The sequence below is a fragment of the Neoarius graeffei genome, chromosome 5, assembly GCF_027579695.1.
Source record: "Neoarius graeffei isolate fNeoGra1 chromosome 5, fNeoGra1.pri, whole genome shotgun sequence".
Classification (NCBI taxonomy): Eukaryota; Metazoa; Chordata; class Actinopteri; order Siluriformes; family Ariidae; genus Neoarius; species Neoarius graeffei.
Window position 1 is genome coordinate 8,923,476 of NC_083573.1, and position 15,861 is coordinate 8,939,336.

The 15,861-nt window shown below is 40.8% G+C and overlaps 1 protein-coding gene and 1 non-coding gene across 2 annotated transcripts; both read left to right on the plus strand.

Annotated features, from left to right (window-relative positions):
* The first annotated feature begins 2,315 nt into the window (after positions 1 to 2,315).
* On the plus strand, positions 2,316 to 3,672 carry LOC132886475 (histone H1.0). The gene has a single exon (XM_060921152.1). It carries the CDS (start codon positions 2,545 to 2,547, stop codon positions 3,208 to 3,210), a length of 666 nt encoding a protein of 221 aa, XP_060777135.1. The 5' UTR covers positions 2,316 to 2,544; the 3' UTR covers positions 3,211 to 3,672.
* Positions 3,673 to 14,815: 11,143 nt separating this feature from the next.
* trnal-caa (transfer RNA leucine (anticodon CAA)) lies at positions 14,816 to 14,925 on the plus strand. The gene is made up of 2 exons: positions 14,816 to 14,853; positions 14,881 to 14,925. It is a non-coding gene; the product is annotated as a tRNA-Leu (tRNA).
* Positions 14,926 to 15,861: the final 936 nt, after the last annotated feature.

A 15,861-nucleotide genomic window follows, 5' to 3' on the forward strand; every position in this document is an offset into this window, starting at 1 on the left:
CACGGTTCAGCGCGGTTGTAGTCGAAATGCAACCCCAACAGCCCCGCTCAGCTCGACTCAGCCCGGCACGGCTCAGCCCAACTCAGCCGCGTTTGTAGTGGAAAAGCGGCATAAGATTGTTCTGGAAATTTCCAGTAATTTGATACCTTCGGTCTCATTAGTCTGCTGCCCACATTAATCAGATTATTGTGTGAGTTCCGCCGCCGCCACAAAAACCACATCGCCAGGTCTCGCCTCATCTCCATGCTTTACTTGCAAACTTGAAGAGTGCGCTTTTTTTTGTTGTTGTTTACGTATTACGTAGATGTGCTTATTACATGTCAATTTGCGCATGCGGGACACTTTTGGGTCGTTTTCCGTTCATATTGGAGATCGCATACGAGTCTCATATAATTGGTAATGTGAACGGCCTAACAAAAAAATCGGATTTCACAACAAATCGGATACGGGTCGTTTCAGGTTGCAGTCTGAACGTAGTGTTACGCTACGTTCACACTGCAAGGCTTAATGCTCAATTCCGATTTTTTTGTGAAATCCGATTTTTTTGTGAGGTCGTTCACATTAACAAATATATGCGACTTGTATGTGATCCTCAGTATGAACGAAAAGCGACCTAAAAGTGTTCCGCATGCGCATTGCAGGATACGACGACGTCACACGCAGTGAGCATGGCCAGTGTTTACGGAAGTAAAACCGCCCGGTTACGGTATGACCCATCCAATCTAGCTTGAATAGCTGCATCCCCCCAAATGGAAATCAGCTCCCTAACCTCTGCGTCCTTCCATTGAGAAGATTCAGAACCTTCACAGCCCGAAGCGTCCCTCGCATTGATGTCATTATGCGCCATGTTGTTGTAACTTTTTTTGAGAGACCCGCCGCCTACTTCAGCGCAGAATAATGACGTTTGTGGCTTGTTGATGACGTGTAAGTCGGATGAATGCGACCTGGCGGTTCAGACTGAAGTCGCATATGAAAAGATCGGATAGGGATCGGAATTAGGACCACATATCCAAACGGCCTGGGTCGGATTTGAAAAAATCGGATCTGTGTCGTCAATAAAAGATCGGATACAGGTCACATATGGGCGAAAAGATCGGATTTGAGTCACTTCAGCCTGCAGTGTGAACGATCACTTGCTCCCAGCTCTTCTCAAAGCCACATGGCGACCGACTGCAAGAAAGAAAGGGAAGAAAAAAAAAAAAGAGCCCCAAACAAACACAAAGGTTCAAATCTGCATCAGACTCGCAGTGAATATGAACAATGCAGCTGTGGTTAATTGAAGTGCAGCAGGAATTCCAGCTGAGCCAAGATGGCGTTCAAGCCGCGTTAAAAACACGTCCAGTGAGCGTGGAAAGGGCACAGACACCCGGCTGCAGTGTGAAGAGCCTCGCCGTGGTGAATAATAGTGATGTGCTTGTGAGTGCACGCGCTGGAGATGACTGAGGGCTCGCGCAGCGCCGGGTTTGCGGGCAGCGAGAACAACAAAAGAACGCGCGCGAGCGTGAACTGACCGTGTGAATCACGCGACCCTGTGATTAATCACACTAATCCCAGCTGTGCGGGTTTGATTCGGCCTCGTGCTCGGTCCCGGGGCTCGAGCGCCTGTTTGGCAACTTTCCTGGAGCCGGCTCAGAGAGCCCCGGTGCACTAAAGCATCGATTTTTAATACTCGAATTTCGGCGTTTTGCACCAAAAGCAGGCGCGTGCGTCCGTTTTTACGACACCCTGTTCGCACGCGCGTGCCCCGGGAGTGATTTCGGCGCCACTTTAATTCACGCCGATTTAATTTATAGCCGTTTTAACCGCAAATAAGAGCAACAACGTCACGCGGACTCACGGCGAGGACTGTGTTAGTTGTGCAAACCCGTCAGCCGATTAAAAGCCTAAACGGCGTTTTGCACGACTCGAACCCGCCTCGTGCTGCTCACCGATGATCCGGCTTTCCGGTGCATGCGGTGTCGCGACGCTGGCTCGCGCGGTTTCGGGTCGATTTGGGCCGAATCCGGCAAAATGCGTCGCAGCGCGCGCCACTCCAGGTCGGTTTTCCGGGAAAAAAAGTTTCTCGCGCGCGTCTCTCTGACCGGACGCTCGGGCGCTCGCGAAGCCTGAAGTGTCCTCTCTCGGACCCTGAGGTTCGGAGAGCTCGTGCCGGATTGGGCCGCGTGAATTCGGCGCGAGTTCGGGCGACAAGAAACACAAACCGGAGCGCGCGGGTTTCATGGAAGCACGCTCACTCAGCTTGCTGGCCGTTGGTGTTCTCAATCACGTCCGCGCCGAGGCTTCATTAGACTTCCTACCGTGAGCGCAACACACACACACACACACACACACTTGTACGTTTATACGAGTTTGATATCGATCCTCGTGACGTGATTATTATCATTATTATTAATATTAATTATTATTCTCATCATTAATTGATAAAAAGTTCCTGATTTTTTTTTTGTGCCGGTTTGTTTTCATTCTGAGAGTTCTGACACCACGAGGCGCAATTAATTAATTTATTTATTTATTGTGCGGCTCTCATCGGGACTCTTGAAAGCCATGGCGGAAACGGCGGCGGCTCCGGCGGCGGCCAAAACCAAGAAGGCGAAATCAGCGAAGAAGGCGACGTCGCACCCGAAATACTCGGATATGATCCAGGCGGCGGTGGAGGCGGATAAAAGTCGCGGCGGCGCCTCGCGTCAGTCCATCCAGAAGTACGTGAAGAGCCACTACAAAGTGGGCGACAGCGCCGACGCGCAGATCAAACTGGCGCTCAGGAGGCTCGTCGCGGCCGGCTTCCTGCGCCAGACCAAAGGCATCGGAGCCTCGGGCTCGTTCAAGCTCGCCAAAGCCGAGGAGCCGACCAAGAAGAAGAAGAAAAAGAGGCAGCCGGCGTCCGCGTCTCCAGCGGCCAAGAAGAAACCCAAAGCCGCCGTGAAAGCCAGGAACCCCAAAGCCGCCGCCGCCGCAAAGCCCAAAAGAGCTCCCAAACCCAAAAAAGTGGCCGCCAAGTCTCCAGGCAAAGCGAGGAAGAGCAAAGCAGCCGGGGCTGACAAGAAAGTGAACAAAAAGGCGGCGGAGAAGAAGAAAAAGTCTGCTGTGAAGGTCAAGAAGGCGGTGAAGAAACCGAGAACAGCCTCCAAGCCGAAGAAGGTGAAAACCACAGCGGCGAAGAAGAAACCCAAAGCCAAGACGGCGAGCAAGAAAACGGCGAAGAAGAAGTGACTTTATAAACAAAAGTTAGCTCTGATGACACAGACTCATTACACACACACACACCTGTAAATATACTTTTTTGAGGATTTGTTTCTTTGCTTTATTATTATTATTATTATTATTATTATTATTATGTAAGGTCTGTGTGTTGGCCTGACACTTCCTGCCGTCACCTTTTGCACTACTGGGATAAAAACTTCATTCAAATAGGCTACTTTTTTTTTTTTTAGTAAATGACTTGTTTGGCTCGATAACACCTGAAGCATTAAACTTCGTCTAGATGAGCCCATCTTTCTTTCTTTCTTTCTCTGTCTGTCTTTGTCTTTTTGACGGTGGAGCATCAGGTGGAGGTCTGAACGCTAATCATGATGTTTGTCAGGTTGTAAACTACATTAGCATCGGTCTGTAAGTGTAATAACTTGTTTGGATACCTTTATACTGTACAACAATAAACTTTTCTCCTCTTTTAAACCTGTGTGTGTGTGTGTGTTGGACTGTAGTTGAAGCAAAAGACGAATTTAGCTGACTGACAGAGAGAATAAACCGGATATAGCCTGCAGTTTGTTTGCTTGTTTATTCATTTATTTATTTATATCATCATTCATAATGTAGGAGAATGAATGGCTCAGGCTGAATCCCAAACAGCTCTTCACTTCCTCAGTAAGTGCACTATGTAGGGGAGGAAAAAGAAAGGCTCGAGCGTCCTACGTAGTGCACTGTTTGTCCAATAGGGAGCCATTTTGCGATTCAAACGATGAGTTGAGTTGCTGGGCGTGTTGCCAGTGCTTGCTAGCCACGCCCACACCTGCATCTTATAATATAATAGACATTTTTATATTATTATAACAGTTTTGATTGGTCTGAGGTTGAATATCTCAAATAATATAATATAATAATAATTAATTATATAAAAATAATATATTAATATATATTAATAATATAACTTAGATTACACATTTTTCAGTTTTACTCAAATTAGGGTGGTGCAAAAATGAGTACACCCCACAATATCTCAATGAACACAAACAATTTCCAAAATGTTGACAAGACAAAGTTTAATATAACATCTGTTTAACTTATAACGGGAAAGTAAGGTTAATAATATAACTTAGATTACACATTTTTCAGTTTTACTCAAATTAGGGTGGTGCAAAAATGAGTGGGCGGGGCAGAGTGTAAGATGAATGACGTCAGAGGAATCGTGTGGTCAGTGAAGATGACAGTAAATTTCATTCTTTAAAAATAAGAGTGACAAAACAATTAGAAGGAAGCTTACCAAATGTTTATGAACAATGTTTTGACAGGCTCTTTCAAAAAAAAAAATTTTTTTTTAAATGAAATTTTAAAAGAAAGTCCGATTTCAGTACTGGCCCATTTTAGCTTAACCAGTGAGATTTTCAGCTAAAATGGGCCACATCCATACACACATACAAAAGTGCCCATACAGTGTATGTAATTCTGTACTTTATATTACAGTGCTGAGCGTAAATGAGTACACCCCCTTTGAAAAGTAACATTTGAAACAATATCTCAATGAACACAAACAATTTCCAAAATGTTGACAAGACAAAGTTTAATAGAACATCTGTTTAACTTATAACGTGAAAGTAAGGTTAATAATATAACTTAGATTACACATTTTTCAGTTTTACTCAAATTAGGGTGGTGCAAAAATGAGTACACCCCACAACAAAAACTACTCCATCTAGTACTTTGTCTGGCCTCCATGATTTTTAATGACGGCACCAAGTCTTCTAGGCATGGAACGAACAAGTTGGCGACATTTTGCAACATCAATCTTTTTCCATTCTTCAACAACGACCTCTTTTAGTGGCTGGATGGAGAGTGATGCTCAACTTGTCTCTTCAGAATTCCCCATAGGTGTTCGATTGGGTTCAGATCAGGAGCCACTGAATCACTTTCACCCTGTTCTTCTTCACAAATCCAACAGTGGCCTTAGATGTGCGTTTAGTCATGTTGGAAAAGTGCACGACGACCAAGGGCACGGAGTGATGGTAGCATCTTCTCTTTCATCTGTGAATTCTTGATGCCGTCAGTGAAATGCAGCTCCCTGACACCAGCAGCACTCATGCAGCCCCACATAAGGACACCGCAACCACCATGTTTCACTGTAGGCACCAGGCATTTTTCTTTGTATTCCTCAGCTTTGCGACGCTATACAGTTCCAAAAACATTCATCTTGGTCTCATCACTCCAGAGTATAGAGTCCCAGTAGTCTTCATCTTTGTCAGCATGGGCCCTGGCAAACTCTAGGCGGGCTTTTTTGTGCCTGGGCTTTAGGAGAGGCTTCTTTCGTGGACGGCATCCATGCATGCCATTCCTCTGCAGCGTACGCCGTATTGCGTCACGGGAAATAGTCACCCCAGTTTGGCTTTCTACTTCTTTAGATAACTGCGGTGAACTTGCATGCCGATTTTCTTCAACCCTTCTCATCAGAAGACGCTCCTGTCGAGGTGTTAACTTCCGTGGACGGCCTGGACGTCTTTGTGAGATGGTTGCAGTTCCGTCTTTCTGAAATTTTGGTACCACTTTTGCTACAGTATTCTGACTGATAAGTAAAGCTTTGCTGATCTTCTTGTAGCCTTCACCTTTGTGGTGGAAAGAAATTATTTTCTTTCTCAGGTCTTGTGTCATTTCTCTTCCATGTGGTGCCGTTGCTGACAGCATGAAACGGGAAGGGGTTTTCTTTAAGTAACACCCTTTTATAGTCAACTCTCTGCCGGACACCTGTGTAATGGCTAATTTGACTCACCTGTGAATGTGTTGTTGTTAAATTAGACATTTGTAGTCTACAATTGAGCTTTGCTCCAGAGACTTTCCGTGGGGTGTACTCATTTTTGCACCACCCTAATTTGAGTAAAACTGAAAAATGTGTAATCTAAGTTATATTATTAACCTTACTTTTTCCCGTTATAAGTTAAACAGATGTTATATTAAACTTTGTCTTGTCAACATTTTGGAAATTGTTTGTGTTCATTGAGATATTGTTTAAAATGTTACTTTTCAAAGGGGGTGCACTCATTTACGCTCAGCACTGTACGTGTAAAGTTTGACTCAAAAAGCTCCTGAACAGTACAACAGTCATGCTTAAGGGTTATGTTTATGTTTACGTACTCAAACTTTCCAAGCAAAAAATACATACTAAATAGTATAACATCGAATTATTCTATCCACATTCACTAGATATGAGCAATCGTGCGCTCTGATTGGCTACTAGGCTATGAGCTCATATACCCTGAGTAGAGAAAAACAAAATGGCGGCGCGTGTGTTTTCCTGAATCAACCAAGAACGAAATAAAAACTCTACTCGAAAACAAAACCCAAAGAAAAATAATCCAACAGTGATGTGTTATTTATTCCTTATTATTCCAATGGATGTGCGACATCATTACACAGCAAGACCCAAAGGACAGTGAGCGGAAATAAAAAAGGATTATAAATAAATAAAGCAATCGCATGCTCTGATTGGCTACTCGACTACTACTAGGCTATCAGCTCATATACCCTGAGTAGAGAAAAACAAAATGGCGGAGCGTGTTTTCCTGAATCAACCAAGAACGAAATAAAAACTCGACTTGAAAACAAAACCCAAAGTATTTGATGATAAGAACGTATCTTTTTTTACTTTTCAAGAATTATTATTATTTTCGCATTTTTCACAAATCGCTCGTGTCATTTCGCCGGTTTGTTTACATTCTCAGCGGGAATTATTTTGTCGGACGCTTTTTATAAAGATTTAATTTATCGAATTTGCAAAAAATAAAAATGCTCCGTTTCTCAAAATCCAGTGAATGTGCAAATAATAAAACAGTTATTCCACTCAATCTCGTCCGACACGGCTTATGTACGACTCGATTTCGTGGAATAACTGTTCAATACGTAACCAGAAAAGGTATGATATCTCAGCAATCATGTCTATAAATTGTTTATAACCCAGTTACAATCCAAAGACAAGATCTTAATAGACATCAAGTTATCCACGTGAAGTTGTTTTGTTTTGATAGTTTGGCATCAGATCAGCATACAGCATGTACTGCAAATTCAAAAGCTTACAACATATGTTGTTGTTGTTGTTTTTGGTGAAATCACTCATATCAGTTAATCAGGAAAACAAGAGTTATAAACGAGTCGAGGTTACAGTAACAGTAATGTGGCGGAGTTCGCCGTGAGAGATTTTCTGTCATCATGTGGATGAACTCGCTCTCGTTCATAACCAAAGCTATGAAATTTACATGAGGTGAAATTTTTAGAAACGAAACTCTCAGGCATTCGTTACACAACAGTGATGTATTATTTATTCCTTATTATTCCAATCGATGTAGAGCATCATTACACAGCAAGACCTAAGGGACAGTGAGTGGAAATAAAAAAGGCTTATTGTCGAAAAATAGTTGCTGAAGAATAAAGTGTGATAGGATGGACTGTAGAAATGGTCACATTATTTTATGAATGAGTGAACTGTTTTTGATCAGTTTATAGTTATAATGTTGTGGAACATTCATTAAACAAGGGCTTGTTATCACTTGCATTAAAGCAGCTATAAGTTGTTTCCTCACCAGACTTTTCCTTTGTCCTCTTGAAATTAATAAGATGAAAGAGAGCGCAGCTTGTCATGGTACAAAGAAATCAGACTGTGCAACTGTATGGGCTCAGGAACACTTCAGAAAACCATCGTCTGTGAAAACACTTCATTACTGCATCCACAAATGCAAGTTAAAACCAGATATAAACAATATCCAGAAACACCGCCGCCTTCTCTGGGCCCGAGCTCTTTTACGAAGGACTGAGGCGAAGTGGAAAACTGTCCCGAGGTCTGAAGAATCAAAAGTAGAAATTCGTTTTAGAAATCATGGACACCATGTCCTCCAGGCTAAAGAGGAGAGGGAACATCTGGCTTGTTATCAGTGCACAGTTCAAAAGCCAGCATCTGTGATGGTATGAGGGGGCATTAGTGCACATGGCATGGGGAGCTTGTACATCTGGGAAGGCATCATTAATGCTGAATGATATAAACACATTTCAGCGCAATATGCTGCCATCCAGACAAAATCTTTTTCAGGGAAGGCCTTCCTTCTTTCAGCAAGACAACGCCAAACTGCTTTTTGCACAGATTAAACTGCATGGCTCTGGAGTAAAAGAGTCCGGGTGCTAAACTGGCCTGCCTGCAGTCCAGACCTGTCTCCCATTTAAAACATTTGGCGCATTATGAAGCGCAAAATATGACAAAGGAGACCCTGAACTGTTGAGCAACAGAAATTGTACAGTATATCAGGCAAGAATGGGACAAGATTTCTCTTTCAAAACTACTGCAACTGGTCTCCTCAGTTCCCAAACGTTTCAGGACGTTCTGTCCTGAAGACTTTCCCTTGGCAGAAAACTCAGTCACTGCTTGAACTCACTGTTACAAGGCACCGACACTGGAGACTCCTTCCAAAAATGTTGAATAAACATCTTCATTTTGCCATGTAAACTATTACACACAGATATTTATTAGTTTATGTGAAGCATATGGCATTCGGGTTCCTGTTTCATACAACTAAATATTTTATACAACCCCGATTCCAAAAAAGTTGGGACAAAGTACAAATTGTAAATAAAAACGGAATGCAATAATTTACAAATCTTAAAAACTGCTATTGTATTCACAATAGAACATAGACAACATATCAAATGTCGAAAGTGAGACATTTTGAAATTTCATGCCAAATACTGGTTCATTTGAAATTTCATGACAGCAACACATCTCAAAAAAGTTGGGACAGGGGCAATAAGAGGCTGGAAAAGTTAAAGGTACAAAAAAGGAACAGCTGGAGGACCAAATTGCAACTCATTAGGTCAATTGGCAATAGGTCATTAACATGACTGGGTATAAAAAGGGCATCTTGGAGTGGCAGCGGCTCTCAGAAGTAAAGATGGGAAGAGGCTCACCAATCCCCCTAATTCTGCGCCAACAAATAGTGGAGCAATATCAGAAAGGAGTTCGACAGTGTAAAATTGCAAAGAGTTTGAACATATCATCATCTACAGTGCATAATATCATCAAAAGATTCAGAGAATCTGGAAGAATCTCTGTGCGTAAGGGTCAAGACCGGAAAACCATACTGGGTGCCCGTGATCTTCGGGTCCTTAGACGGCACTGCATCACATACAGGCATGCTTCTGTATTGGAAATCGCAAAATGGGCTCAGGAATATTTCCAGAGAACATTATCTATGAACACAATTCACCGTGCCATCCGCCGTTGCCAGCTAAAACTCTATAGTTCAAAGAAGAAGCCGTATCTAAACATGATCCAGAAGCGCAGACGTCTTCTCTGGGCCAAGGCTCATTTAAAATGGACTGTGGCAAAGTGGAAAACTGTTCTGTGGTCAGATGAATCAAAATTTGAAGTTCTTTATGGAAATCAGGGACGCCGTGTCATTCGGACTAAAGAGGAGAAGGACGACCCAAGTTGTTATCAGCACTCAGTTCAGAAGCCTGCATCTCTGGTGGTATGGGGTTGCATTAGTGCATGTGGCATGGGCAGCTTACACATCTGGAAAGACACCATCGATGCTGAAAGGTATATCCAGGTTCTAGAGCAACATATGCTCCCATCCAGACGACGTCTCTTTCAGGGAAGACCTTGCATTTTCCAACATGACAATGCCAAACCACATACTGCATCAATTACAGCATCATGGCTGCGTAGAAGAAGGGTCCGGGTACTGAACTGGCCAGCCTGCAGTCCAGATCTTTCACCCATAGAAAACATTTGGCGCATCATAAAATGGAAGATACGACAAAAAAGACCTAAGACAGTTGAGCAACTAGAATCCTACATTAGACAAGAATGGGTTAACATTCCTATCCCTAAACTTGAGCAACTTGTCTCCTCAGTCCCCAGACGTTTACAGACTGTTGTAAAGAGAAAAGGGGATGTCTCACAGTGGTAAACATGGCCTTGTCCCAACTTTTTTGAGATGTGTTGCTGTCATGAAATTTAAAATCACCTAATTTTTCTCTTTAAATGATCCATTTTCTCAGTTTAAACATTTGATATGTCATCTATGTTCTATTCTGAATAAAATATGGAATTTTGAAACTTCCACATCATTGCATTCCGTTTTTATTTACAATTTGTACTTTGTCCCAACTTTTTTGGAATGGGGGTTGTACAAACACCTGCATATCACAACAACAACAAAATACAACACAAATTCCAAAAAAGTTGTGACATTGTGTAAACTGGAAATAAAAACAGAATGTGATCATTTGCAAATCATGGAAACCTTGTATTTCATTGAAAATAGTACAAAGACAGCATATCAAATGTTGAAACTGAGAAATTTTGTTGTTTTTGGAAAAAATATATGCTGATTTTGAATTTGATGTCAGCAACATGTTTAAAAAAAATGGGATGGGGCATGTTTACCACTGCGTTGTATCACGTCTACTTTTAACAACACCCTGTAAACATTTGGGAACTGACGAGACTGATTGCTGTAGTTTTGAAAGAGAAATCTTGTCCCATTCTTGCCTGATATACAATTTCTCTTGCTCAACAGTTCAGGGTCTCCTTTGTCATATTTTGCGCTTCATAATGCGCCAAATGTTTTAAATGGGAGATAGGTCTGGACTGCAGGCAGGCCAGTTTAGCACCCGGACTCTTTTACTACAGAGCCATGCAGTTTTAATATGTGCAGAAAGCGGTTTGGCGTTGTCTTGCTGAAAGAAGGAAGGGCTTCCCTGAAAAAGATTTTGTCTGGATGGCAGCATATTGCTCTGAAACGTGTTTATATCATTCAGCATTAATGATGCCTTCCCAGATGTACAAGCTCCCTATGTCATGTGCACTTATGTCCCCTCATACCATCACAGATGCTGGCTTTTGAACTGTGCACTGATAACAAGTCAGATGTTCCCTCTCCTCTTTAGCCTGGAGGGCGTGGTGTCCTTGATTTCCGAAAAGAATTTTGACTTTTGATTCGTCAGACCTTGGGACAGTTTTCCACTTCGCCTCAGTCCATCGTAAAAGAGCTCGGGCCCAGAGAAGGCGGCGGTGTTTCTGGATATTGTTTATATCTGGTTTTAACTTGCTTTTGTGGATGCAGTAATGAAGTGTTTTCACAAACGATGGTTTTCTGAAGTGTTCCTGAGCCCATACAGTGATTTCCACTACAGACACGTGTCTGCTTTTAATGCAGTGTCTCCTGAGGGCCTGAAGATCACAGGCATCCAGTGTCAGTTTTCAGCCTTGTCTCTTGCATACAGAGATTTCTCCAAATTCTCTGAATCTTTTACTGATATTATGGACCATAGATGATGTGATCCCCAAATTCTTTGCAATTTTACATTGCGGAACATTATTCTTAAATTGTAGTACTGTTTGCCCCCGCAGTCTTTCACAGAGCGGTGAACCCCTCCCCATCTTTACTTCTGAGACACTCCGCCTCTCTGGGATGCTCTTTTTATACCTCATGTTCCTGACCTGTTACCAACTCATCTTATCTCATTATCTCTAGCCGCTTTATCCTGTTCTACAGAGTCGCAGGCAAGCTGGAGCCTATCCCAGCTGACAACGGGCGAAAGGCGGGGTACACCCTGGACAAGTCGCCAGGTCATCACAGGGCTGACACATAGACACAGACAACCATTCACACTCACATTCACACCTACGCTCAATTTAGAGTCACCAGTTAACCTAACCTGCATGTCTTTGGACTGTGGGGGAAACCGGAGCACCCGGAGGAAACCCACGCGGACACGGGGAGAACATGCAAACTCCGCACAGAAAGGCCCTCGCCGGCCACGGGGCTCGAACCCGGACCTTCTTGCTGTGAGGCGACAGCGCTAACCACTACACCACCGTGCCGCCGACCTGTTACCAATTAACCAAATTAGTTTGTTTGTTCGGGGTTTTTTTTAGTATTACACAACTTTTTCAGTCTTTTGTTGCCCCTTTCCCAACTTTTTTGAAACATATTGCTGACATCAAATTCAAAATGAGCATATATTTTTTTCAAAAAGCAATAAAATTTCTCAGTTTCAACATTTGATATGTTGTCTTTGTACTATTTTCAACGGAATATCGGGTTTCTATGATTTAAAAATCTTCACATTCTGTTTTTATTTACAGCTTACAGAGCATCCCAACTTTTTTTGGAATTGGGGTTGTACAAACACCTGCAAATAACAACAACAACAACTAAATATTTTATACAAAAACCTACAGATAGCAACAACAACAATAACAACAAGTAAATATTTTATGCAAACATCTGCATTTAACAACAACTAAATGTTTTATACAAACACCTTCAAATAACAACTAAATATTTTCTTCAAAAACCTGCATATAACAACAAAATGTTTTATCCAAACATCTGCATATAACAACAACAATTTTTGTACAAACACCTGCATACAACAACAACAACTAAATATTTTATGTAAACACCTGCATATAACAACTAAATATTTTCTACAAAAACAACAAAATGTTTCATCCAAACACCTGCATATAACAACAACTAAATTTTTGTACAAACACCTGCATATAACAGCGCCAAAATATTTTATACAAACACCTGCATATAAAAACAACAAGTAAATATTTTATATGAAAACCTGCATATAACGACAACAACAACACCAAAAGATTTTATACAAGCATCTGTATATAGCAACTACAACAACAACAAAATATTTTATACAAACACCTGCATATAACAACTAAATTTTTTATAAGAAAACCTGAATATAATGACATCAACAACAGCAAAATATTTTATATAAACATCTGCATATAACAACTAAATATTTTATATGAAAACCTGCATATAATGACATCAACAACAGCAAAATATTTTATATAAACATCTGCATATAACAACAACTACAACAAAAACAACTTAATATTTTATACAAACACCTGCATATAACAACAACTAAATATTTTATACAAACACCTGCATATTATAACAACAACAACAACAACAACAACAACAACAACAACAACAAGTAAATATTTTATACCAACATCTGCATATAACAACAAAATATTTTATACAAGCACCTGCATATTATAACAACAGCAACAAGTAAATATTTTATACCAACACCTGCATATAACAATAACAATTAAATATTTTATACAAACATCTGCATATAACAACAACTAAATATTTTATACAAACATCTGCATATAACAACAACTAAATATTTTATACAAACATCTACATATAACAACAACTAAATATGTTATACAAACACCTGCATATAACAACAACTAAATATTTTATACAAACACCTGCATATTATAACAACAACAGCAACAACAAGTAAATATTTTATACCAACACCTGCATATAACAACAAGAAAATATTTTACACAAACACCTGCATATTATAACAACAACAACAACAACAACAACAACAACAAGTAAATATTTTATACCAACACCTGCATATAACAACAACAATTAAATATTTTATACAAACATCTGCATATAACAACAACTAAATATTTTATACAAACATCTGCATATAACAACAACAACAATACTAAAAGATTGTATACAAACATCTGCATATAACAACAACTAAATATTTTATACAAACACCTGCATATTATAACAACAACAGCAACAACAAGTAAATATTTTATACCAACACCTGCATATAACAATAACAATTAAATATTTTATACAAACATCTGCATATAACAACAACTAAATATTTTATACAAACATCTGCATATAACAACAATACTAAAAGATTGTATACAAACATCTGCATATAACAACAACTAAATATTTTATACAAACACCTGCATATAACAACAAGAAAATATTTTACACAAACACCTGCATATTACAACAACAACAACAACAACAACAAGTAAATATTTTATACCAACATCTGCATATAACAACAACTAAATATTTTATACAAACATCTGCATATAACAACAACTAAATATTGTATACAAACATCTGCATATAACAACAACATCAACACCAAAAGATTTTATACAAACATCTGCATGTAACAACAACAACAACAACAACTAAATATTTTATACAAACATCTGCATATCACAACAACTAAATATTTTATACAAACATCTGCATATCACAACAACAACAACAGCAACAGCAAAATATTTTATCCAAACATATAACAGCACTATTTAATATAATCCTCTAATAGGCTGATAATCGTCTCCAAGAGGAAAACTGCGGCTTTAATCTGTTTTGTTCTGAATGAAGTTTCCTCCTGGAGCTGAAGGCTGGTGATGTCTGTAAATTAATAATGACGTCACTGGAATAGCTTCAGCTCGTCAGACGAACGCGCGCGCCGCTTTGTGAAGCCCGAATGCCTCCTGACTGAGCGTGGAGTTAAACTGTTTGACCAGCAGGGGGCGATGATGCATTAACTGGCGGCCATGACAACCAGAACAGCGTCTCAGTTCTGTTTGTTTTATTTTCTAACAGTTTTTTGTCTTTTCAAGATCGCAGAACCCACAACCATTTACAGTGAGTGATAGAAGAAAGTAAGGGAAGCGTATTATAATCACGTTAAATATTACTTCTCTGAGATTCGCGTGTGTGTCAGAATGGCCGAGCGGTCTAAGGCGCCAGACTCAAGGTGTGTTAAACCTTCCTGCGGTGAGGATTCTGGTCTCCTATGGAGGCGTGGGTTCAAATCCCACTTCTGACAAGTGTTTTCCTCATTTACCAAACCTTTTAAAAATCACGCGGTCTTCACGTTCTTGTGGCTGATTATTTTTTCCCTCTCTCTCCTAAATAAATTACGGTAGAAAGCTAGTCGACTTATTATTATTATTTTTGCTAATACAGTACTGAAAATGGGTGGCATGGTGGTGTAGTGGTTAGCGCTGTCGCCTCACAGCAAGAAGGTCCTGGGTTCGAGCCCTTGGGCCGGCGAGGGCCTTTCTGTGCGGAGTTTGCATGTTCTCCCCGTGTCCGCGTGGGTTTCCTCCGGGTGCTCCGGTTTCCCCCACAGTCCAAAGACATGCAGGTTAGGTTAACTGGTGACTCTAAATTGACCGTAGGTGTGAATGTGAGTGGGAATGGTTGTCTGTGTCTATGTGTCAGCCCTGTGATGAGATGACCTGGCAACTTGTCCAGGGTGTACCCCGCCTTTCGTCCGTGGTCAGCTGGGATAGGCTCCAGCTTGCCTGCGACCCTGTAGAACAGGATAAAGTGGCTAGAGATAATGAGATGAGTACTGAAAATGCAAATTCATACAGACATTTACAAACCACCAGCCAGAGCTTCTCACCAGGTGTCCAATGAGCAATGTATTTCCCAGAATGCACTGCATTAAATCACCAAGGAAACCAGTACCAAAGTTTTGTTGTTGATATTTGTAGATATATGGACTAATCTTGATAACAGCTTGTTCGCTAAATAACTAGCTATCAATCTACAGTTAGCTCCAAACTTTAGCAAATCAAATGCTGTTTGTTTGAAATATGAATTATTTGATTGCTATTGTCTCATCTCATTATCTCTAGCCGCTTTATCCCAGCTGACTACGGGCGAAAGGCAGGGTACACCCTGGACAAGTCGCCAGGTCATCACAGGGCTGACACATAGACACAGACAACCATTCACACCTACGGTCAATTTA

Excerpts from the sequence above, each read along its gene's own strand:
- LOC132886475 (XM_060921152.1), top strand. The coding sequence starts at position 2,545 with ATGGCGGAAACGGCGGCGGCTCCGGCGGCGGCCAAAACCAAGAAGGCG.